The following is a 23,269-nucleotide window of genomic DNA, read 5'->3' on the forward strand; positions in this document are numbered from 1 at the left end:
CCTTGTATCACAAAAAGGGCACAATCCCCTTCTTCATCTACCCCTTTCCTCTCTAATTCACGTTTCTCCTCCTGTGGCTGGACTTGCATTCACCTCAGTTAGATTAAAATGGCAGGACAGTTGAGCCAAGCAGCCCTGCCACCTCCTCCCTCCACCTAGGGTCTTTCATCATCCAGTTACTCTTGTCTTCCTCACACATAGTCTGTACAGCTGAGGACACGTGCTTGTTTGAAGGCTCCTGAGAGCAGACTCAGATGAAGGAGCAGTTCTTCTGAAGGTGTAAATCTTTCTCCTCCGCTGGCTGAGCGCACGCAGAGGTTCACCCTTTATGTGATGCTCCTGTGTCTGATGACATTGTTTCCTCTGTGCCTTTTCCAGGACCACTATGACTTTGGGATGAGAGCTGTGAAGACTGTCATCTCCACAGCTGGCAACCTCAAAAGAGAGAACCCTACTATGAATGAGGTAAATGTCCTTCCACTTCACGCTGTCACAGAGGTGTGTGGCCTCTTCTGCAGCCACCTAAGAGAGACAGGATCTTTCAAGTCCTGAGTTCTGACATCTTTGCAGGAGCTGATCTGCCTGCGGGCTATCAGGGATGCCAACATACCCAAATTCCTGCAGGATGACCTCAAGCTCTTCAGTGGCATTGTCTCAGATCTCTTTCCCAAGATCAGAGATAAGCCTGTTGATTACGGTGTCCTGGAAGAAGCCATCCGCCAGTCCTGCATCAAGCAGAATCTGAAGGACGTTGATGGTGAGGGGACAGGTTCTCCACCAGTTCCCCTGGGCCTGGGCTTTTAGTCCAGTGCTCTGCTCTAGGACAGAGACAGACCCACTCCACCTCCTCTTCCTCTGCAGGTTTTGTGACCAAGTGCATCCAGCTCTATGAAACCACGGTGGTTCGGCACGGCGTTATGCTGGTGGGGCCCACAGGCTCTGGGAAGACAAAGGTATGGGTGAGACAGGGCGCTGCCCCAGCAGCCCACTGCCCACCTAGTGATGCAGAGGGTGAAGCTGCACAGAAGACTGGTGCTCCAGCCTTTCCAGCTTCTCTCAGATAGAAGTCAGGGGACCAGGATGCTGCCTGTTAGTATTGATCTGTAGCTGGGGGAAGCCTATTCTTAGCTCACTCTTCCCAGTTGGGAGATTAGACTGAGGTTGATTAGTTCTGCTGTAGATTTCTGAAGCTGAGACATCCTTCAGCACCTGGAGATGCTCCAGGCCTCTTGCACGGGAGATCTCACTTCCTTCTGGGGTGCTCTAGTTCTGTCAGCACAGCCAGGCAGCTCCTTACTACCATATCCTTTACCCCACCTCCTTTCTCACTGCCCTTTGTTGCTGTGGAGCCCTGGCAGTGATCTCTCCTGCTGTCCCCATTCTGCAGAGCTACCAAGTGCTGGCAGCTGCACTGACCTCCCTGGCTGGTCAGCCTACGGCCAGCGGCGGCAACTACGAAGCCGTCAGCTGCTTTGTCCTCAACCCCAAATCCATCACAATGGGCCAGCTCTATGGAGAGTTCAACTTGCTAACACATGAATGGTAAAGTACAAGCCCTTCCCTTCCCTTCCCTTCCCTTCCCTTCCCTTCCCTTCCCTTCCCTTCCCTTCCCTTCCCTTCCCTTCCCTTCCCTTCCCTTCCCTTCCCTTCCCTTCCCTTCCCTTCCCTTCCCTTCCCTTCCCTTCCCTTCCCTTCCCTTCCCTTCCCTTCCCTTCCCTTCCCTTCCCTTCCCTTCCCTTCCCTTCCCTTCCCTTCCCTTCCCTTCCCTTCCCTTCCCTTCCCTTCCCTTCCCTTCCCTTCCCTTCCCTTCCCTTCCCTTCCCTTCCCTTCCCTTCCCTTCCCTTCCCTTCCCTTCCCTTCCCCTTGCTGAGCTAGAGCAGCCAGTGGTGATGTGAGCTGACATCTTCCCTTGTGTGCCTGCCCAGCTGCCAGCACGTGCCCAGGCAGTTGGTGCAGCTCAGCTGGCAGCATCACACTGTGTACCAGGGAGTCACTGGGCTGCTTTGGAGCACGTGCCCCTGCTCTGAGCTACAGCAGCTTAAAAACACTCCCTTTGCTTCTGAAGTCACCTCTGTGCTGCACGCTTGAATCGCTCTGTGTAAACACACTGATGGCTTTGGGTGATGCAGGATGACTTCTGGGCATAAAGGGGCATTTCATTCCAGTTGCCAGGACTCCTGCTCACTAACATGGTTCAAAGTGGGAACCAGTAGCCTGCTTGCCCCTTGCCAGCCAGCTCCTACTGCTTCCCTTTCCATTTGTGACCTGAGGCTGACTTGGCAGCTCGCTTTGTCCAGAAGCCAAGGTGTGAGAAGCAGTGTGAATCTCCCCTTGGCCCTGTCACCTTCTGCTTGCTTAGGGGAAGCTGAGACTGTGTTACAGCCAGGGAAACTAAACAGATATGAAACCAGCTGCCTCTGGGAGAAGCATGAGCGAGGAAATGTTACTGACACCGGGGATCAGAGCTCCCAGCCCAGGCTCTGGCACATCCTTATCCAAGGACCTTTAATAGGATGTTCCAGTTCAGCTCTACAGCTTGTTTAGGATGTGATTTGGCAGCACACAGGCACATCACCATCACAAGAAGAGAAATACAGGAGCCACATAGAATGTCTTGACAGACAGATCCATGCTGAGACGAGCTGAGCTCTGGCACTGACCCTTGGTCTCAGTAACATACCCTGGAATCCACCAGCACTATCAACATAACAACTAATTATTTAATAATGGGACTTGAGTCCTGGCCCTGGAAAGGAATTGCATGCCAGGTTTCTGTGTGCAGACTGGTCAACAGCCAGTGTTCCTTGTGTGTCTGGTGTTCACCAGCTCCAGCACCCCCCAGGTGGGTCACAGGTAGCTGACAGGGGGAGTTTCTGTTATAAAGAGGGTAGAGTCATGTTCTTTACCTTGGATTCATCCTCTCAGAGCAGAGTAGTTGTCCTGAGTGTCCCTTTACAGTCAGCACAAAAGAGGCACTTCCAGAGAGTGAGAGCCCACCTACAACCTGATCTGAGTGCTAGCAAGGTCCCTCCTTTGCCCTGGGACAGAGATGTTAAAGGGAAGCCTGTCATTATATAGTTGTATGACATGAAGTCCAGGTCCTAATGCCCATAGGAGCTGCCTCGTGGTGCCTCTCAGGCTGAGATACACATCTCAGTAAGAGGAAGGATGAGATGGCCTTTTCTGTAGCTCCCCAACAGGTGAGGCACAGGTATCCTTGGGCACATGAACCAGGGGAAGAGTCTGGCTCTGTTGCTCTATGGTAGAAACCTTGCCATTGGTTTCAGCAGAACCAGAAGGTGCCAAGCCCTGCCTTCCTTCCACCTTGCAGGACAGATGGGATCCTTTCCTCACTCATCCGGCGCGGCGCTGCGGCCACTGACACCAGCAAGAAGTGGTACATGTTTGATGGGCCAGTTGATGCTCTGTGGATTGAGAACATGAACACGGTGTTAGATGACAACAAGAAGCTGTGTCTCAGCTCAGGGGAAATCATCAAGCTGACAGAGGTAACTCATCCCTCCTGCTTTTGCTGCCTGTTGTCCTTGTCCCTCTTAGAACAGACTTGGCTTTTCCCTTCCACTTGATCTCTGTGAGGGACTTGTATGGAAATTGGTGTCTCAGTAGCAGCCATGAGCTGGCCAGACCTCTGCTGTGCTGCTGTTGTGGTTTGGTGTGGCTGGGTTCTGGTGGGGTTCTGGTGGAGGAGGGGGGCTGCAGGGGTGGCAAAAAGCATCTGGAGCTTCCTCCAGGCCCAACAGAGCAAACACCAGCCAACTCAAGGTTGGACCCACTGATGACCAAGGCCAAGCCCATCACTGATGGCCTCTGGGAATCACAGTGAGGAGGAAAAAACTGCAGGAGAAGGGAGTGAGAAGCTCAAGCCCTGTGGGAAAGGGCTCACATTGGAGAAGTTGGTGGAGGAATGTCTGCTGTGGGTGGGACCCCACAGTGCAGCAGGGGAAGGGGGTGAGGAATGAATGACCCCACCCCCACCACAGGCCAAGAAGGAAACCAACTTGTGAGGAACTGACCTAAACCCCCATTCCACCAGTCCCTGCCCCTCCCTGTGCTACAACAGGGTGAGATGAAGGGACCAAAATCATGAATAAAGTCTGCTAAGAAGGGAGGGATGCGGGGAGGTGCTCTAAGATCTGGTCACACTCTTCATCACCAGACTCTGGTGTCACTGGGGGTGCAGGGCAGGGCCATCAATTAGAGAGTTTGCTGTCCTTTACCTGTGACACTGATTGCAGAATGACCTCTCCTTGTCCTTGTCTTGACTCCTGAGCCTCTCAGTAGGTATTTTCTCCCCTGTCCAGCTGAGAAGTGCAGTGACAGAGCGGCTTTGGTGGGTGTCTGGCCTCCAGCCAGGGCCAAACCACCACAGCCACATAAATGCAACAAATAAAGGGCTTCTGCAACAAAGGGCAACATTTCAGCTTCACCAAATTTTGCTGGAAGGCCTTGGCTTTCTCTCCTTTTGCGATTTCCAGAGCATGACCATGATGTTTGAAGTCCAGGATCTGGCTGTTGCTTCCCCTGCCACAGTGTCCCGCTGTGGCATGGTTTACCTGGAGCCCAGCATCTTGGGGCTGGAGCCCTTCATCGAGTGCTGGCTGAAGAAGATCCCAGGCATCCTGCAGCCCTTCTCAGAGCAGCTAGCATCTCTCTTCAGGAGATTCCTCAAGGTGAACTACCATGCCATTCCAGCCCTTCCACCCGTTCCAGCCCTTCCATGGTTTGGAGCTTTTCAACTGAGATCTCAACTAGGCCAGACTTGCCTAGGCCTGGATTTAAGTGCCATTGTGGGAACCTTTCAAAGTTCTCTGTGAATTTCCTGGTTTAAGAGGGGCCATTCACAGAGCCACCAGATGGGAGGTAGTTTTATTGCTCATCACAGTTTGATTTATTTCTGTTTTAAATTATCTTCTGGGCAAAATTATCCCTGGTGCTTCCAGTGGGTCTACTCAAGGGAGAAGGTTGTAAGAATGGGTCTTGTTACTCCTACTCTGCTCCTAAGCCGCTCTTTTAGTGAGTAACCCAGAGCTGTAAAGGAAATCAAGCTCTGAAGGGAGAGAGCTAGAGGCAGAACTGGAAGGCAGGCCCAGAGGCTTCTTGTGGTTAAGACTAAACCAAAGGGTTTGACTGGCTTCCCTCCAGTCAGGACAGTGGTACTGGGGCTGCAGTGGGAAACGGTGGCCTTCTCAGGCACATCCTCCCTGACAAACGTGGCCTGTGGGGAGGTGATGCCAAAGCAGAACCCAAAGCTCAAGGTGAATGTGTTGGATGGTGACACTGAGCTGTTCCTGCCTCTCCTTGCAGGAGGCCATCGGCTTTGTGCGGCAGTCTGTGAAGGAGATAACTGCCTCAACGGACAGTAACCTCACAAGGAGCCTCCTCATGCTCCTGGAATGCTTATTTCAGCCTTTCATTCCCACTGAGGTAGGATTTTTCTCCCACTCTCACTTCTGTGTGCCTGGAACTCTTAAGGGCATTAAGTCCCAGAGGGTTAGTCACCAGAGAACAAGGTGTGAGTGCAGACAGGCCATGCTGGAGCTCACCTACGTGCCAGAAAGTAATGCCACATCCTGCAAAGCACAGGTAAACCTGAAAGGATTATGCTTTGCCTGCTGAAAGAGCAACAGATAAGCTCTGTGCTTGCCAGGCTGGAGGGAGGAGGTTCGCTTTTATTTATAGTGGAGGGAATTGGAGGAGTGGAAACCAGAGATCAGAGCTAAGCAGCAATGTACTTCAGATTGCAAGTCCTTTGAGGATGGGTATTGAGAAGGCTGGACAACTTTCAAATTAAAAAACAAAGACTAAATTCTTCTCTCAGCTCCTGTTGCGTGACGTTAGCTCAGCCAGGGGAGTCTCTCAAGTGCACCAGTGAACCAGCAAGTTTGAAGCCACAGAATCCATTAAGGAGACCTGTGAAAAACTGGCTAGAAAATGCTGTGTAGAAGCTGGATTTACCACAGCACATTAAGAAGCCATGCCTGAGAATTTCCCTTCTGCTCTTCTCTGGTCCTCAGGGAACTAGGATGATGCCCCAGAAGGCAGCTCGTGTTGGAGAGCTGATTGAACCCTGGTTTATCTTTGCCTTGGTCTGGAGTGTGGGCGCTACTGGAGATTCCCAAGGCCGTGTAGCCTTCAGCTTGTGGTTGAGGGAGAAGATGGCAAAGGAAAAGGTGAGTAAAGGCACAGCAGACCCTGTATGTTGTAGAGAAACTAAGTGTGAGGAATGGAGGTCAGGGCTTGTTGAATGGCTGAAGGTTTGCCTGGGTTTCCTTGTGGGGTCTGGCATGCCAGGTCTGCTTCAAACTTCAGGGGGCATCTGGAGCTGGAGGATCTGGAAGAGAGATGTGACCTCCCTGATCTGGCAGCATGCTGTTACTAAAGCCTTCCCTGCAGTAGTGTGGATCCTGGGGGGGATTCAGCTGAGTGGCAGCCAGGTTTACCACAGCTTTATTCCCACAGGTCCGGTTACTTTTCCCAGAGGAAGGCCTGGTTTATGACTATAAACTCTGTGACACAGGGCTCAGCGGTGCTGAAGATGATCTGGATGAGGAGGTCGTTAGAGAGGTAAAACACTTCTAACCCCAAGCTGGGAGACCTGGGGGGAGGAACCAGGAAGTGAGAGAGTCCTGTGGGGTTTGGTAGGATCCCCTCATCCCCTCAAAGGCCTGTAGGATCCCAAGAGGGAATGTGTGAAGTGAAGCCAAGCTTCCACTGAAGGAAGATGGGCCTGGGGGAACCTAATGAGGTTCAACACTGCCAAGTGTCAGGTGTTGCACTTGGGCTGGAAGAACCCCAGACACAGATCCAGACTGGGAGAAGAGCTTCTTGAGAGTAGCCCTGCTGAGAAGGACTTGGGGATTGTGGTGGATGAGAAGCTTGACATGAGCCAGCAGTGGCTCTGGCAGCTCATAGGGCCAATGGTATCCTGGGCTCCATCAGGAGAGGGGTGGCAGCAGGGACAGGGAGGGGATTGTCCCTCTCTGCTCTGCCCTCCTGAGGCCCCATCTGGAGTCCTGTGTCCAGATCTGGGGCCCCCAATACAAGAAGGATGTGGAACTGTTGGAGAGGGTTCAGAGGAGCCACAAGGATGATTAGAGGGCTGGAGCACCTGCCCTACAAAGAGAGGCTGAGGGAACTGAGCTTGTTCAGCCTGGAGAAGAGAAGGCTGTGGGGGGACCTCATTGCAGCTTTCCAGTACCTGAAGGGAGCTTATAGGCAGGAGGGGATTCAACTTTTTAAAAGAGCAGATAATGGCAGGACAAGGGGGATGGACTAAAGCTGAAGGAGGGAAGGTTTAGATTAGATATTAGGGGGAAGTTTTTTACAGAGAGAGTGGTGAGGGGCTGGAACAGGCTGCCCAGAGAGGGGGTGGGTGCCCCATCCCTGGGGGTGTTCAAGGCCAGGTTGGATGGGGCCCTGGGCAGCCTTGTGTAGCTCCAGGCCTGGAGGTTGGTGTCCCTGCCTGTGGCAGGGGCTTGGAGCTCTGTGACCCTTGGGGTCCCTTCCAACCCAGACCAGTCTATGATTCTATGATTCTATGAAGGCGGTGTTGCCCTCCTGGTCATGAAGCAGATCTTTTCAGCCTCTGAGCCCAGGGCTGGTCAGTTCAGACCTGGGTGCTTCTGCCAGCGCTTAGGAGAGTGAGAGAGCTCCCCAGGTGTGGGTGCTGCAGGACAGGGAGAGGCTCAGAGGGAAGGGACCCTGTGAGAAAGCCATGTGCAGCAGAACTGTGTAAAGCCCAGTCTGCAGAGAAACAGGCCAGGGGACTGCAGGGCAGGAGGCTGTGCAAGGCCCACCTGACCAACAGCCACCAGGCTGGTGAGAAAGGGATGGAAAAGGGGGAAAAGAGGAGAAAGGCTTCCCCTTCTTACTGAGCAGGGTGAGGAGCCCTGTGTGAACATCAGGCACTTAGCGGGAGCTGCCAGCAGCATCGCTGTGAGCAGGCCACACAGAATGGTCAGGGATGTACCTTTCTGTGACAAACCCTCTGTCATGCTTGTGCAGGGCCCTCTGGGAGGTCAGCCTGTGCCCTCATCCTCACACAGATCGCCTGTATCTTGTACAAGCCCAGAACTTCCCTGAGCCTCTGAGTGCAGCACAGGCAGTGGCAGGGAGGGATGTAGGATCCCAGCTAAGCCCGTTCTGGCCTCCCACCGTGGGGGCACTTACCAGGGGAGGTCAGCGTGGGGCAGTATTCCCATTCCGGCAGATATCACAAGTGTTCCCTTGCCCTTTGATCCCTGTTTTCAGAACAGGGCAGGTTCGTTGGTGCAGGGCCAGTGACCTCTAACCCTTGGGCTGCCTCCCTCCCAGCAGAGAGGAGTCAGGCACTCACAGCCCTTGCCGTGCAGGGAGGTGGGGATGGCAAGACTACACAGAGAGGCTGGAAACCAGAATTCCCCATCAGAATCTGAGCTACCATCCTAGGGGAGCTGTGATGGGGAAAACACACCAGAGATGCCATTTTCCTGTTCCCATGGGGGAGAGATGCAACTGCCCCCTCTAAACACAGCAATACTTTCAGGTGTGCTGGGAGAAGTGGCTGGATCCTACAGCAAAGTTCACCATGGTTCCTGAGACCAACTTCTGTGACATTATCGTGCCCACGATGAACACGGTCCGACTGGCCCATCTGCTGGAGCTGCTGCTCACCAACCACAAGCCAGTACGTGCCCAGCCTTGTCTGTGATTCTTTGATTCAGCAGGGCTCCTTCCCCTCTCCCCATGGGGTCAGACCCTGACAGCTGCCTGACACCTTTAGTGTATCTCCCAGTCTTGTGGGTTTGTGTTTCTCTGCTCCAAAGCCAAGCCTGAGCAGTGGGTGTTCTCCCTTCAGCACCATGCCAGAGCAAGAAGGAATCAGCTCCCCACTGCAACTGGGAGTCTCCTCCCCACACCATGATGACAGCCCATCACCATCCCTCTTCACCTGTTTGCTATAGTCCCATTTCACACTGCTTTGGTGAGATACCTCTCCCTCTGCCCTGATCAGGCCCCACCTGGAGTGTTGTGTCCAGTTCTGGGCTCCCTGGGATAAAAAAGACAGGGATCTCCTGGAGAGAGTCCAGAGGAGGGACAGAGATGATGAAGGGCCTGGAGCATCTCCCCTGTGAGGAAAGGCTGAGTGAGCTGGGGCTGTTCAGCCTGAAGAGAAGAAGACTAAGGGGGGACCTTATGAATGTTTATCAATATCTGAAGTGTGGGATGCAGGGGGAATGGGCAGCCCCTTTTCAGTGTCTGTGGGGACAGGACAAGGGGCAATGGCTGCAAGTTGGAGCACAGGAAGTTCCACAGCACCATGGGGAAGAACTTTTCCCCAGTGAGGGTGAGGGAGCCCTGGGACAGGCTGCCCAGGGGGTGTGGAGTCTCCATCTCTGGAGAGATTCCAGCCCCATCTGGACGCTGCCCTGTGCAATATGAGCTGGGGAGCTGCTTTGGCAGGGGGTTGGATCCCATGAGCTCTGAGGGTCCCTTCCAACCCCTAGAGCTCTGTGGTTCTGTGATTCCTTCAGCACAGAGATCCATTCCCTTGAGCAGCTGCCCTCCTGCAGCCCTTGGCTGCCCAGTGAGCAGCAGCCAGCGCTTCCTCCTGCAAGCCTTGGAGCTGGGAAACATGGGTGTCTGCCTATGGGATGCTGCATTGCCCATTGTGCTTCCAGGTGCTCTGTATCGGTCCCACTGGCACGGGGAAGACTCTCACAATAACAGACAAGCTTCTGAAGAACTTCCCTCTCAGATACATCACCCACTTCCTGACGTTTTCAGCACGCACCTCTGCCAGCCAGACCCAGGAGCTCATCGACAGCAAGCTGGACAAGAGGCAGGTTTCCTCCCTGCCTTGGCACGGGCAGTATCCCTGAGCTCAGGGCCAGCTTGGTCACTTAGTTTCATCCCAAGACCCAAAGGAGCCCCAAGCACATACAGCTGTAGATAAAAAACAGGGCCCAGAGCAAATCTGACGGGATCATGAGCCTCAGTGATAACTTGATACAGAGGCAGGAAGGTGGGAAGGATAAATGAGGCTCTGAAAAGTCCTCCAGGTACAGTTACTCCAAAAGTACTGCATTTCACCATCAACCCTGTGTGGGATCAGGAACCCCTAAGGGGGAAAACGTGGCTGGTAACCCCCTGCCCTGCTGCCCATGGGTGAGCTTCCCCCTGTCCTCCTGGTCAATGGGTGAGCTTCCCTCTGTCCTCCCTGGTCAATGGGTGAGCTTCCCCCTGTCCTCCCTGGTCAATGGGTGAGCTTCCCCCTGTCCTCCCTGGTCAATGGGTGAGCTTCCCCCTGTCCTCCCTGCTCAATGGGTAAGCTTCCCTCCGTCCTCCTGGTCCTCCTGGGTGAGCTTCCCCCTGTCCTCCCGGTCAATGGGTGAGCTTCCCCCTGTCCTCCCGGTCAATGGGTGAGCTTCCCCCTGTCCTCCCGGTCAATGGGTGAGCTTCCCTCCATCCTCCTGGTCCTCCTGGGTGAGCTTCCCCCTGTCCTCCCTGGTCAATGGGTGAGCTTCCCCCTGTCCTCCCTGGTCAGCCACTGGGTTGAAGCTTCTGAGATGTGTGGGCTCCAGCTGTGCTTCCATTTGCACCCGTTCATCCACCACACTGTGCATAAGCAGACAGAGTTTCACTGGTGTCTGGAAAGAAGCCGTTACCTTGGTCATTGCTCTGGATCTTTTCCATGCAGAGACCCATATAGAGGTATATGGAGCATAAGCATAAGGATACCTGGCCAGGCTGGAGAAGTGGGCTCAGAGGAACCTCAGGAGAGTCAGCAAACCCCAGCACAAGGCCCTGTCCCTGGGTCGGGACAACCCCCGTTATCCATACAGTCAGGAGATGATGTGCTGGGAATCAGCCCTGAGGGAAAGGACTTGGGGGCACTCATGGGTGAGAAGCTGGACAGGAGCCACCAATGTGCATCTGCAGCCCAGAAGGCCAACCCCATCCCAGGCTGCATCCCCAGGAGTGTGGGCAGCAGATGAGAGAGGGGATTGTCCCCTCTGCTCTGCTCTGGGGGGACCTCACCTGGAGTGCTGTGTCCAGGTCTGGAGCCCTCAGCACAAAAAGACATGGACATCTTGGAGCATGTCCAGAGGAGGCCACAAAAATGACCCAAGGGCTGGAGCAGCTCTGCTGTGAAGCCAGGCTGAGAGTTGGGCTGGTTCAGCCTGGAGAAGAGAAGGCTCTGGGAAGACCTTATAGCCCCTTCCAGTCCCTGAGAGGTGCCTGTAGGGAAGCTGGGAAGAACTGTTCCCAAGGGCAGGGAGCGATAGGATGAGGGATGATGGTTTTAAACTGGAAAAGGGGAGATTCAGGTTGGATATTAGGAAAAAGTTCTTCAATATGAAGGTGGTGGATCACTGGCACAGGTTGCCCAGAGAGGTGGTGGAGGCTCCATCCCTGAAGATATCCAAGGTCAGGCTTGATGGGGCTCTGAGCAACCTGCTCTAGCGAAGATGTCCCTGCTCACTGCAGGGCTGGGACTAGGTGACCTCCGAGGGTCCCTTCCAACCTTACACATCCTGTGATGGCTGTAACTGCTGACCCAGGAAGCCTCTGGAGAACTGCTGACCCAGGTTGTGCCCTTGCAGGCGGAAGGGTGTGTTCGGGCCGCCGGTGGGGCGGCGCTTCGTTTTCTTCATTGATGACCTGAACATGCCCGTGCTGGAGCAGTACGGCGCCCAGCCGCCCCTGGAGCTGCTGCGCCAGTGGCTGGACCACGGCGGCTGGTACGACCGCAGGCAGATCGGTACGGCTCAGGCAGGTCGACCCACGCTGGGGGCAGGGAGGGGGGGTGCTGGGGGATCTGAGTGTCCTGGGTTTGGGTCAGGATGGAGTTAACTTCTTTGGTAGCAGCGGGTGGGATGCTGTGTTTGAGGGTTACAGTGAAAAGTGCTGGTAACACCCTGATGGTTTTAGTTGTGTCAAGCAGTCAAGGGCTTTCTCAGCTCTTCATGTTTCTCTGTTCATGAGAAAGGAGGGGATGAAGCCAGGACAGGTGACCCAAACTGGCCAAAGAGAGTATTCCATGCCAATTCCATCATGCTCAGTATAAAGGGGGGCTGATGGGAGGAGGAGGGGGCGGCTCCAGGACGCACGGTTTTTGGGTGACGGTTGGGTTCTGGGACAGCTCTGGGTGGCACAGCCTGAGCTGTGGGTTGGGTGAGACACTGAATTGTGTAGCAACAGTTTCATAGATTTTTTGCTCTGTCAGTCCTGTCAGCATTGTTATATTTTATCTTTCTGCTATTCTAGTAAACTGTCCTTATCCCAACCCACAGGCTTTTGGTTTCTTGGTTTTGGGGTTGTTACTTGCCCCTTCCTTTTCCCTTCCCTCCCCTTCATGCCCCCCCCACTTCTCCCCCTGCTCTTTTCCTTCCAAGAGCAGGCAGCTGCGTGGATCTCGGCTCTCAGCCGGGGTAAAACCATGACACTGAGTAACAACACCCGATCCCCATCTCTTGCTCTTCAAGGTGCTTTTAGAAAGCTGGTAGATATCAACTTTGTCTGTGCCATGGGACCTCCAGGAGGAGGAAGGAATGCCGTCACCCCACGCCTCACTCGCCATTTCAATTACCTCTCCTTCACGGAGATGGAGGACAGCAGCAAGAAGACCATCTTCTCCACCGTCCTGGGCAGCTGGATGGGTAAGTTCTGCAGACACCTGCCACCTCCTCCTCCTCCTGTCACCAGTCAGCTCGCTGACAGGGGGGTGGGAAGGGGAGGAATTCCTACTGATGGTCTGATGGAGGTGTTGGAAGCTGGACCTTGCATTGGTTTGATGGTGCTTTGGGTCGCAAATCAGCGACCTTCAGGTTTGGCTTTCAGAGTTTCTTAAGATGTCCATGGCTTCCACCTTTCCCAGAGGATCCCCTGGGTGATGGGCCATGCAGATATTGCTTTGCTCCCTCAGCTGAAGGATAACTCTGCTTTTCTGTCTCTTTCTAGCTGGGCTCCTGGGAGAAAAAAGTCACCGAGATCCAGTGCGTAAGTAAGAGCAGGAGGACGTGAGAGAGACTGGAACAGAAGAGGCTGGTGGGCACAGTGGGGCACAGCTTACCTGTGCTTTCAGCATGACAGACACTTGCCCAGACAGCAGCCTTCTGTGGAAGCAGAGCCTTCTGCTGCTCTCCAGCTGCTGCAGCCTGTGGACAGCTGAGCAGGGAGAATTGCAGATAAAAGGGTTCATTTGGAGGGAAAGGAGTCCTCTTACATTTGACAGGGTGGGAATTTAGGAACATCTTTGCAAAAGTGCCCTCATCTGCAGGTCTGCCAGGAGGGAGGAGTGAGAGAGCAGTGGGCTGAGAGGGGAGGCAGAGCTTTGAGTGTGTGCAGTGTTCACAGGCATCAGCACCTGACCATGAGCTCAGGGGTGCACTGAAGCACCCAGCTGTGCTGTAAAAAGGAGTGAAAGAGTTTGGGAAATTACACAAAACACCCTGCAAAATACCAGGGTGCCACATGGCTCCACTTCCCAGGAGCATCTGTAATGAGCTTCCCTTTGAGGAGAAAGGGAAGAACTCCTTTACCCTGTGCTGGGAGCTGGTTGAGTCTCACGAGGCCGTGGCCAGGGAATTGCTCCTCAGTGGCTGGGTGTTTGCAGAGCTCAGCGAGTCACAGAGTGGTTCAGCAAAGGGCCCCATCCCTGGGAGTGTTCAGGGCCAGGTTGGATGAGGCCCTGGGCAGCCTTGTGTAGCTCCAGGCCTGGAGGTTGGTGTCCCTGCCTGTGGCAGGGGGTTGGAGCTCTGTGATCCTTGGGGTCCCTCCCAACCCAGACCAGGCTGGGATTCTATGATTCTAAGGGCGCTTGCACCTCCTGGATTAACTCTGCTCAGGGAGTGGGGAAACCTCTGAGTGTTGTAGGTAGGCAGCCTCTCCTCTCTCCCTGGGGTACGTGGAGCCTTAACATCCCAGAACTGTTGGGATGCATTCTTCCCTGCCCAGATCTGGTGCCTTTTGGGTGGGAAACTCATTGGCAAACTGTCCTCTGCAGCAAGCAGGCGCTTGGGCATCCCCACTCAGTCTCTGTGTAAGAAGGCAGGAGAAGGGTGTGTTTCTGGCCAACCTTTCCCTGCATCGCTGGGACCTTCTCATCCCAGAGTCACCACCTGGGCATCCTCTCTGTTTATCAATACCTGAAGTATGGGATGCAGGGGGAAATGGGCAGCCCCTTTTCAGTGCTCTGTGGGGACAGGACAAGGGGCAATGGCTGCAAGTTGGAGCACAGGAAGTTCCACAGCAAGATGGGGAAGAACTTTTCCCCAGTGAGGGTGAGGGAGCCCTGGGACAGGCTGCCCAGGGGGTGTGGAGTCTCCATCTCTGGAGAGATTCCAGCCCCGTCTGGACACTGCCCTGTGCAATATGAGCTGGGGAGCTGCTTTGGCAGGGGGTTGGACCCCATGGGCTCTGGGGGTCCCTTCCAACCCCTGTGACTCTGTGGTTCTGTGGTTCTGTCTCTGCAGCAGGGGCACTTGCAGTCACAGACTTGAACGAGCCTTTGGTTGACGCCACTATCTCTGTGTACTCGACCATCACATCCCAGCTGCTGCCCACACCAGCGAAGTCACATTACACCTTCAACCTGAGAGACCTCTCCAAGGTGTTCCAGGGCATGCTTATGGCTGAGCCCAGCAAGATTGAGGTGAGTTCTCCCATCAGCATGACCAGGGGAAAACCAGAAGTGTTCCAGTTCAGGCCTCGATGTCTTGTTGAAGCTGCATTGTGGTGCTGTTCAGCAAGTCAGGGAGTTGCAGTCAATGGGACGGAGTCTGGCTGGAGGTCTGGATCTAGCAGAGCCCCTCAGGGGTGCACAGCAAGTTTGCTGACCACACAAAGCTGGGAGGATGGCTGTGCTGCCATCCAGTGAGATCTGGGCAGGCTGGAGAGTTGGGTGGGGAGAAATGTAATGAAATACAACAAGGGCAAGAGTAGGGTCTGGCGTCTGGGGAAGAACAACCCCAGGGACCAGTATAGGTTGGGGATGGACCTGTTCAAGGGCAGCACAGGGGAAAAGGACCTGGGAGTCCTGGGGGACAGCAGGATGCCCATGACCAGCACTGTGCCCTCATGGGCAAGAAGGCCAATGGCATCTGGGGGGGTATTAGAAGGGGTGTGGTTAGTAGGTCAGAAGAGGCCCTTCTCTCCCTCTGCTCTGCCCTGGTGAGACCCCACCTGGGATATTGTGCCCAGTTCTGGGCCCCTTAGTTCAGGAAAGACAGGGGACTACTTGAAAGAGTCCAGTATAGGGCCACTGAGATGATGGAGTGGAACATCTTCCTTATGAGGACAGGCTGAGGGTCTCTTTAGCCTGGAGGAGACTGAGGGGTGACCTCATCAATGTGCATGCAGGTGTAAAGGGTGAGGGTCCGGGCTCTGCTCAGGGGTGGCAGCGACAGGACACGGGGCAGCGGGTGCAGCTGGAGCAGAGGAAGCTCCATGGGAACGTAAGGAGGAACTTTGTCCCTGTGAGGGTGGCAGAGCCCTGGGACAGGCTGCCCAGAGAGGCTGGGGAGTCTCCTTCTCTGGGGACATCCAAACCCACCTGGACCCATCCCTGTGGGATTTAGTCTGGGTGCCCCTGCTCTGGCAGGGGGTGGGACTGGATGAGCTTTCGAGGTCCCTTCTGACCCCTGACGTTCTGTGATGCTGTGGTGAGCTTCCCTCTGGCCATATTGCCTAGTACCAGGAGGAAAGAGACACCTCCACCACCCCCTGTAACCTCAGCCTGCCCTTGGGCACCGAGTCAGCACAGCACAGCCCAGCTATTCAGGGCTGATGGGCAGGGACAGCCATGCTGTATGTCACCAGCCCGCAGCAGCAGGGGCTTCTGGCCCCTTGGCTCTCCCAAGGCTAGGCTCTGGCTCAGCCTGGCCATGGCTTACCACTGGGAGGTACTTGGGACCCTGGTTCTGTGTTACACCTGAACAAAAGGATCGTTCCAGAAAGCACAGCATCTTCTGAAAGGGTAAAACTGAAACCAGGCAGGGGAGGTGGGGACAACCACCATGCAGTGTAAATGTCCTGAAGAAGGCCCAACACAGACAAACAGGGGAGGGGGCAGCTGGAGCCATAACAAGCTCTGTGGAGCAGCTCTTTGACAAGAGTTGCTTTTGAGAGAAGGGAATGAGGTTTCCTCCAGCCAGTTCTTCCCTGCTTTTCTCACGGGGGTGATCTGTTGGGATTTCCCACCAGAACAAACTGCAGCTGCTGAGACTGTGGTACCACGAGAGCTGCCGGGTCTTCTGTGATCGCCTGGTCAGCAAGGAGGACCAGACCTGGTTTGACAACCTGATGAAGAGTATGATGGAGGAGATGGGCACCACTTTTGAGGAGGTTGTCCCCTCCCAGTCAGTTCTGTTTGGGGACTTCATGGAGCCAGGGGCCAACGTCAGACTCTACAGAGCGATTGAGAGCCAGGAGAAGGTAAGGACCCTGGGAATCGTGATGCTTCCTCTGAAAACAGTTACAGTAACCATGGGATTGCTTGAATTGAAGGGGTCTGGAATCTGGAACCCAGGGGTCTCCTGTGAATTCCTACTCCAGAGCTGGATAGTGGCTGTGTTTGGTGGGACAGGGGTTGTGGTGAAGGAGCTGTCTCTGCACAGCCACCCTGGGAGCAGCCCGGCTGTGCCAGATCTCCCTGCCAGGCTGCACTCAGCACTGGAATCTGGAAAGAACCCCCAGACAATGCCACTTGTGCCATTAAGAGCTGCACAATTGACCTTTCCAAGTAATTAACGTTCCTGCCAGATTCTCTGTTGGGGAAGGTACTGTGACTACTTTGGAAGTGGTAATTAGGCGAAGGCAATGAGCAGTGTGCTTTGCACTCCTTATCAGAAACAGATGATTATCCCATCCTCTCTGCTCTTTGTGAGGGCTGGTAATGAGATGAGCATTCCAGGCTCCCTTGCAAATTGTCCCTGGCTGCTGGGAGCACGGCTGAGACAGCCCCACATACCGAGCTGCTGCCCTGTCTGCTTGTGCTCCAGGCTCTGGCACCCAGGCAGGGTGTGCCTTCTGGCTGATGTCACTCACCCAGGTTCATGGTGAGGTTGCTGAGGGGGTAGGACCAAATCCCAGATGTCTTCATGCTCCATCTCCTGCCCTGGAGTGAGGGTGCTGTTGAAGAAAGCCGTGGAAGGGGCAGGAGAGGTTGCTCCTGCAGCTGTTCTGTGCAGTGGCTGGACCGGGAGAGGAGCTTCTCCACTTCCCTGCAGCCAGCCGGGTGTTCTGCCAGCACCTACCCTGTGCAGCCAGGATCCTAACCTCGGGATGCAGCAGCAGGCAGTGATCAGCTATAGAGTGAGGGAGCTGTCCTGGAGGGAGGCCCTGGAGCAGCCAGGTCAGGCACCCCTGTGCTATCACAGCTTGAACTCTGCCTTGCTGTTTCTCCAGGGAAACAGCACCTGGCAAGAGCAGACCTGGTCCCTCACCCGAGTTAGCTTCAGGTCACCATCCCACAGCTGTATCAGCCATTCCCCCAGGAGCGTGGAGCAGAGCAGACCCCCACCTCCCCACAGCCCAGGGGGCAGCTGCCCTCAGCCCTGCCAAGCACCAGGCTCTGCCCTCCCAAAGCCACCCCGTGCCCTCACCACTGCTTCATCCCATAGCCACAAGTGAGCCTCTCTGCCCACAGCTGCAGGTGGTGATTGAGGATTACCTGGAGGACTACAATCAGACCAACAGCCCGGAGCTGCAGCTCGTGCTCTTCGCGGACGCGATACAGCACGTTTGCCGGATCAGCCGGATCCTGCGGCAGGCTGCGGGGAACGCGCTGCTCCTGGGGGTTGGGGGAAGTGGGAGACAGTCTCTCACCAGGCTGGCATCTCACATGTAAGTACTGCACTCAGATGCACGCAGCGTGGAGCAGCCCCAGCAGGCCTGTCTGCAGAGAAGCTCTTTTCCTGCCCTTCCCGCTAACTAGTGAGGTGTTTCTCTGCTGAGCTTTTAGGTGGTGGGTGCCCCATCCCTGGGGGTGTTCAAGGCCAGGTTGGATGGGGCCCTGGGCAACCTTGTGTAGCTCCAGGCCTGGAGGTTGGTGGCCCTGCCTGTGGCAGGGGGTTGGAGCTCTGTGATCCTTGGGGTCCCTTCCAACCCAGACCAGGCTGGGATTCTATGATTCTATGTAACACTCAGGCCAGGGCCCAGTTACACACACATCTACACTCCAAACACCACAGGCTCTTTCACCTGGTGGTACCTTGGGTTACATCTGCGGGCAGCAGCAGGTGAGCCAGAGCAGCACAGCCCCAGCCAGCTCAGCAGCCTGTGCAGCACCCAGCAGTGCCAGGAGAGGTGGGGCTGCTTCCTGGGAGCTGGCAGCAGCTGGACAAGGGCAGGAGCTGCTAATGACAAGTGAGCGAGTGCCGCTGGCAGCCAGGCAAGCGGGACTGGTGAGAGCCACAGCCTCAAGGGGAAGCTTGGAAGAGCCAGGGCAGGAGGCTGGGGAAGAGAACTCCTCCAGCTCCAGATGCAGGGTTCGATCCTAGGAAAACACCCGGCCTCCGATGGCAGGGTGCTCCTTCTGGCTCCAGGAAGCAGCATGACCCTCTCAGCATGGGCAGCTGTGCTGCTGGCTCCTGTGTCTCTGCTTCAGCACCCTGAATGAGGACAGGGGAGTGCTGGAAAACACCTCTCTTCAGTCCTCTCCCTGAAGAGCCACAACAGGGCCAGAGCTGACAGAAGAGTGGATTCACTGTAACCCCCAGGCTCCTCTCTCTTTCAGGGCAGATTATGAGTGTTTCCAGATCGAACTGTCCAAAAATTATGGCATGACCGAGTGGCGAGATGATGTGAGGAAGATCTTGATGAAGGCAGGCCTTGAAAACCTCCCCAAGACATTCCTGTTTGTAGACACACAGGTACAGGAGTGTTAGTGTGGTGGACTCCATCTCAGGAGGAGTCAGAAACACATCTCTCAGCTCAGTAAATCCCCTCAGAGCTTGATACAAAGCTGGCACAACTTCAATCTCTTAAGTAGCCCACCGTCATCATCTCGTAAAAGACCCCCAGAGACTGAAGGTGGTGTTTTAAAGGGACAGTAGAGCCTTGTGTGAGTGGGCTGGTTCTTCTGTTACTCAAGGAAACCTCCTTCAGTTCCATCCAAGGGTCTGATGGCATCAGAGGTTTTAGACCCAGCTGCTAAGCCCTGCGCTGACCACTGGTGCTGGGAGCCCTAAGTAACATACTGCTGCTCTTTGGGGGTTGAGCTCCATGGTCTCTTGAGGTCCCTTCCAACCCCTACAATTCTGTGACTCTCTTCAAAGATACCACTGGATTCAGGGCCTTCTGCCTGCTGGTTCCACAAGGCAGCATTGGCTTGTACTGTAAGCTGTAACTTGCTGATGACTAAGGCAACTCCAGTTGTGTGCCCCTAGGCTTTTCTGCTGCCTTCATTATCATAGGTGCCTTCTTTATCACAGGTGCCCAGTTCCTTCTGGCAGCACCCTAAGCAGTGAGATGAGCATCTCTCAAATCCTGCTGGTTCCCACATCCTTCCCCCAGCAGTGAGAAGCGTGTGTGGGAGCAGAGGGCAGGGGAGGGTTCCTTTAGTCAGCTGGATGGATGCTGTGTATTTCTGACTTAGTGAAGGTGGAGAGGGGAGCAGAGCTCTGGAGGGAGATCGTCCCACAGGCTCTGACACATCCCTGCAATTGCTCTGTCTCCCACATCGATGAGCTTTACCCTACCAGGGAGGTGCCCGTGCTGGAGGAGTGAGGGGCCAGCGTCGTGGCTTGTCGCAGCTGCAGCAAGATGGGCAGCAAGGCCCTGCCCTCTCCTGCTCTGCAGGGGGACAGGAGACAGGCAGAAGGAGGTTTGTCCTCAGGCTTGCACCCCCTGTTCACTTGGGAATTCTGGGCAGGGGTCAGGGTAAGCTTTACTGGAGCCAGGTGGTCACACTTCTAGCAGAGACTGGGGCTTGTGGAGATGTGCCTGGACAGCTCTTCACTTCCCTTTTCCTTTTTTCCCCCTGTAATCAGATTAAAAACGAATCCTTCCTTGAGGATATCAACAACCTGCTCAACTCAGGGGACATTCCCAATCTCTACAGCGTGGATGAGGAGGAGCAGATCCTGGCAGCCATGAAGCCCGTGCTCCGGGACCTGGGCCAGCAGCCCACCAAGGCCAACCTGATGGCTGCATACGCAGGGCGGGTTCGCAGCAACATCCACATGGTGCTGTGCATGAGGTACAGTTTGGGGGAGGAGAGGGGGTCCCCCAGCTCTGTGCCCTTCGCAGGAGGCTGTGGGAGGGCAGATGGTGTTCCCAGTGGAAGTACAAGTGGAAGAATCGGGGCCCTTGTGTTGGTCTGGGGGGTGCAATCTCCACACTCACCAGCCTGAAATAGATTTCAGATCACATTTGTTTCCAACCCCTCACATGTCTCCCCAGGAAAAACACCCCAGTACCATTGGAATGCTTCCAGAACAGCCCCAGGACACCCAAAGAGGGAGCTGGGATGCACACTTTAGGATGTGCAGCTCGCTGCCTGAGCTTCCCTTCCTTGTTTCCCTTCCCCTACTGCTTCCTTGGGTATATTCCCTTCCTCCTTACTCTGTGAGAGTTTAGGGTGGTTCTAGGGAACCAGGAGAGCTGTTTTACCCTTGCATCTGGAGCATCTCCCCTGTGAGGACAGGCTGAAAGAACTGAGGCTGTTCAGCTTGGAGAAAAGAAGACTAAGGGGGGACCTTATGAATGTTTATCAATATCTGAAGGATGGGATGCAGGGGGAATGGGCAGCCCCTTTTCAGTGTCTGTGGGGACAGGACAAGGGGCAATGGCTGCAAGTTGGAGCATAGGAAGTTCCACAGCAAGATGGGGAAGAACTTTTCCCCAGTGAGGGTGAGGGAGCCCTGGGACAGGCTGCCCAGGGGGTGTGGAGTCTCCATCTCTGGAGAGATTCCAGCCCCGTCTGGACGCCGCCCTGTGCAATCTGAGCTGGGGAGCTGCTTTGGCAGGGGGTTGGACCCCATGAGCTCTGGGGGTCCCTTCCAACCCCTTGTGACTCTGTGAGCCTCTGATCTCTGGGTGTCTGTACGGTCTCTGCCCCTCAGCCCTGTGGGAGAAGCGTTCCGCTCACGCCTGAGGCAGTTCCCCTCTCTGGTCAACTGCTGCACCATCGACTGGTTCAACGAGTGGCCGGCAGAAGCCCTGCAGTGCGTCGCTGCCAACTCCTTGCAGGACATCCCAGGTCTTGGTGCCCCTGCTGAGGATGTCAGCGCCATGGTGGGTGCCACACACAACACCCAGCACCCAGCTCCCATATGCCACAGCCCTGGGTGCACACAGGGAGGGGGTGGAGACAGGTCCTGCCCAGCAGCAGGGGTGTTTCATGGCCAAGTCATTCACATACAGAACTGTTTGGGGTTTGTGTGCACTGAAGGGGCCACAGCCATGTGTCCCCCTCTCCCCACGAGCTCTTTGTAAGCCCTGGGGGCATCACACAGACTTGCCTACCATACAACCTGTGCTGAGGGAGCTGATTTCTTCTTGTAGGTTCAGGTGTGTGTAGGAATCCATCAGAGCGTGGCAAAGAAGTGCCAGGTCTACCTGGCAGAGCTCGGCAGGCACAACTATGTCACTCCCACCAGCTACCTGGAGTTCCTCAGCATCTTCAGTTCCCTGATTGGGAAGAAGAAACAGCAACTGGACACAGCCAAGAGAAGGATGGAGACTGGCCTGGACAAGGTGTGTTTCTCACACCCAAGAGCTCTTTAGGCCCCTTTTGCCTGCTCTGAGGGGTGTATTTGTGGCTGCAGAGGTGCAGTGAGATGCCCTATGCATCTGCTGTGTAGCAGGAGCCTAATGCTAAGGCCAGAGTGAGCTAAGCCTTCTGCCAGAGCCAGCCTGGCTGAAGGGCTGGCTCTGTGACAGTCTGAAAGAGGGATGGTACCCAGTCTCCAGGGACTGCAGGCGTGGCTGTAGCTCACCCTTCCTCAGGATGGTCCTTATCATTAACCTTTCCATTGAAAGCCCTGTAAGGGCAGCACAGTTCTGCTGCCTGCTGGCCCTGAGTGACAGTGCTGCGTGCAGGTGCTGCTGCTGCTGCTCAGCACAGCCCCCTGCGTGCCTCGCACAGCCCAACGGCGACAGGCAGCACCCACCGGGGCCCCAGCCCTCTCCCCAGCCCTCCGGGGGCTGCTCCCAATGCTCTCCCTCCCCCTCCGTTCCCCCAGCTCCTGCAGACGGCAGAGAACGTGGCGAGGATGCAGGAGGAGCTGGAGTCCGCCCGCCCTCTCCTGGCACAGGCGGCCAAGGACACGCTGGCGACCATGGAGCAGCTGCAGGTACCGGCACGACACAGCCCCTGCTGGGCACGGTGTGCCCGGGGGTCCTGCTGGGGTCAGTCACAGCCCCCCTGCCCGTGGCTAGCAGAGGAGATGGTTCGCATGCCCCTGCCAAAACCCCAGCACGGTGTGTGGGGGTGGTTGGTCAGTCAGCCAAGCTGCAGGCTCCCAGCACCCTCTCCTTGCTGGTTTAGGTCTTTGGGAGCAGCACTAGCACGAGCCAGAGAGCAGTGAGCTGCTGAAAGGGACCCTTCACCCATCCCATCCCATCCCATCCCATCCCATCCCATCCCATCCCATCCCCGGGGGCTGAGCCGGCTGCAGCCTGCCCCTGCAAGCCAGAACCTCAGGGAGTATCACACAGTCCCCTGCAGACCAGGGAGCCATCACTGCCTTCCCTCCTGCTTGTGTTCCTCTCTGCCAGGCTGCTGCTAGGGGATGGCCAGGGACACAGCTCTGTTCCCTCTAACATCTCACAGCTCTGCAGGCAAAGGGGAGGCTGTGACCTCCCACCTTCCCCTGTAGCAGAGCCAGCCTGGGGCAGAGTCTGTTCCCTCTACACCCCCAGTAGTCTTCTAACCCTGGGGTAGGCAGAAGTGACAGCTTCAGAAACTGACCCTAGGTTACTGCTCCATCTATCTCCACATTTCCATACCTACATATCCTGCCCCTCCATCAAGAGCAGCTAATTCATAGAATCACAGACTGGGCTGGGTTGGAAGGGACCCCAAGGGTCACAGAGCTCCAACCCCCTGCCACAGGCAGGGACACCAACCTCCAGGCCTGGAGCTACACAAGGTTGCCCAGGGCCCCATCCAACCTGCCCTTGAACACCCCCAGGGATGGGGCACCCACCCCCTCTCTGGGCAGCCTGTTCCAGCCCCTCACCACTCTCTCTGGAAAGAACTTCCTCCTAATATCCAATTTAAACCTTCCCTCCTTCAGCTTTAATCCATCCCCCTTGTCCT

General features: G+C 55.5%; 1 protein-coding gene across 1 annotated transcript in view; it reads left to right on the top strand.

Annotated features, from left to right (window-relative positions):
- DNAH1 (dynein axonemal heavy chain 1) overlaps window positions 1–23,269 on the top strand; it is a gene marked incomplete at its 5' end in the record, with an annotated part of 81,988 nt that overhangs the window by 38,724 nt on the left and 19,995 nt on the right. Inside the window, 22 exon segments of the mRNA XM_084269502.1 lie at window positions 379–465; window positions 571–757; window positions 862–953; window positions 1,388–1,542; window positions 3,332–3,509; window positions 4,497–4,691; window positions 5,326–5,445; window positions 6,036–6,191; window positions 6,481–6,585; window positions 8,546–8,686; window positions 9,681–9,841; window positions 11,607–11,764; window positions 12,489–12,662; window positions 12,964–13,002; window positions 14,478–14,656; window positions 16,207–16,437; window positions 17,651–17,847; window positions 18,740–18,875; window positions 19,995–20,203; window positions 21,069–21,240; window positions 21,511–21,702; window positions 22,191–22,301. Of these exon segments, the coding sequence (XP_084125628.1) occupies window positions 379–465; window positions 571–757; window positions 862–953; window positions 1,388–1,542; window positions 3,332–3,509; window positions 4,497–4,691; window positions 5,326–5,445; window positions 6,036–6,191; window positions 6,481–6,585; window positions 8,546–8,686; window positions 9,681–9,841; window positions 11,607–11,764; window positions 12,489–12,662; window positions 12,964–13,002; window positions 14,478–14,656; window positions 16,207–16,437; window positions 17,651–17,847; window positions 18,740–18,875; window positions 19,995–20,203; window positions 21,069–21,240; window positions 21,511–21,702; window positions 22,191–22,301 (3,375 nt within the window).

Source organism: Gallinula chloropus, assembly GCF_964237585.1.
Source record: "Gallinula chloropus genome assembly, chromosome: 12".
Lineage (NCBI taxonomy): Eukaryota > Metazoa > Chordata > Aves > Gruiformes > Rallidae > Gallinula > Gallinula chloropus.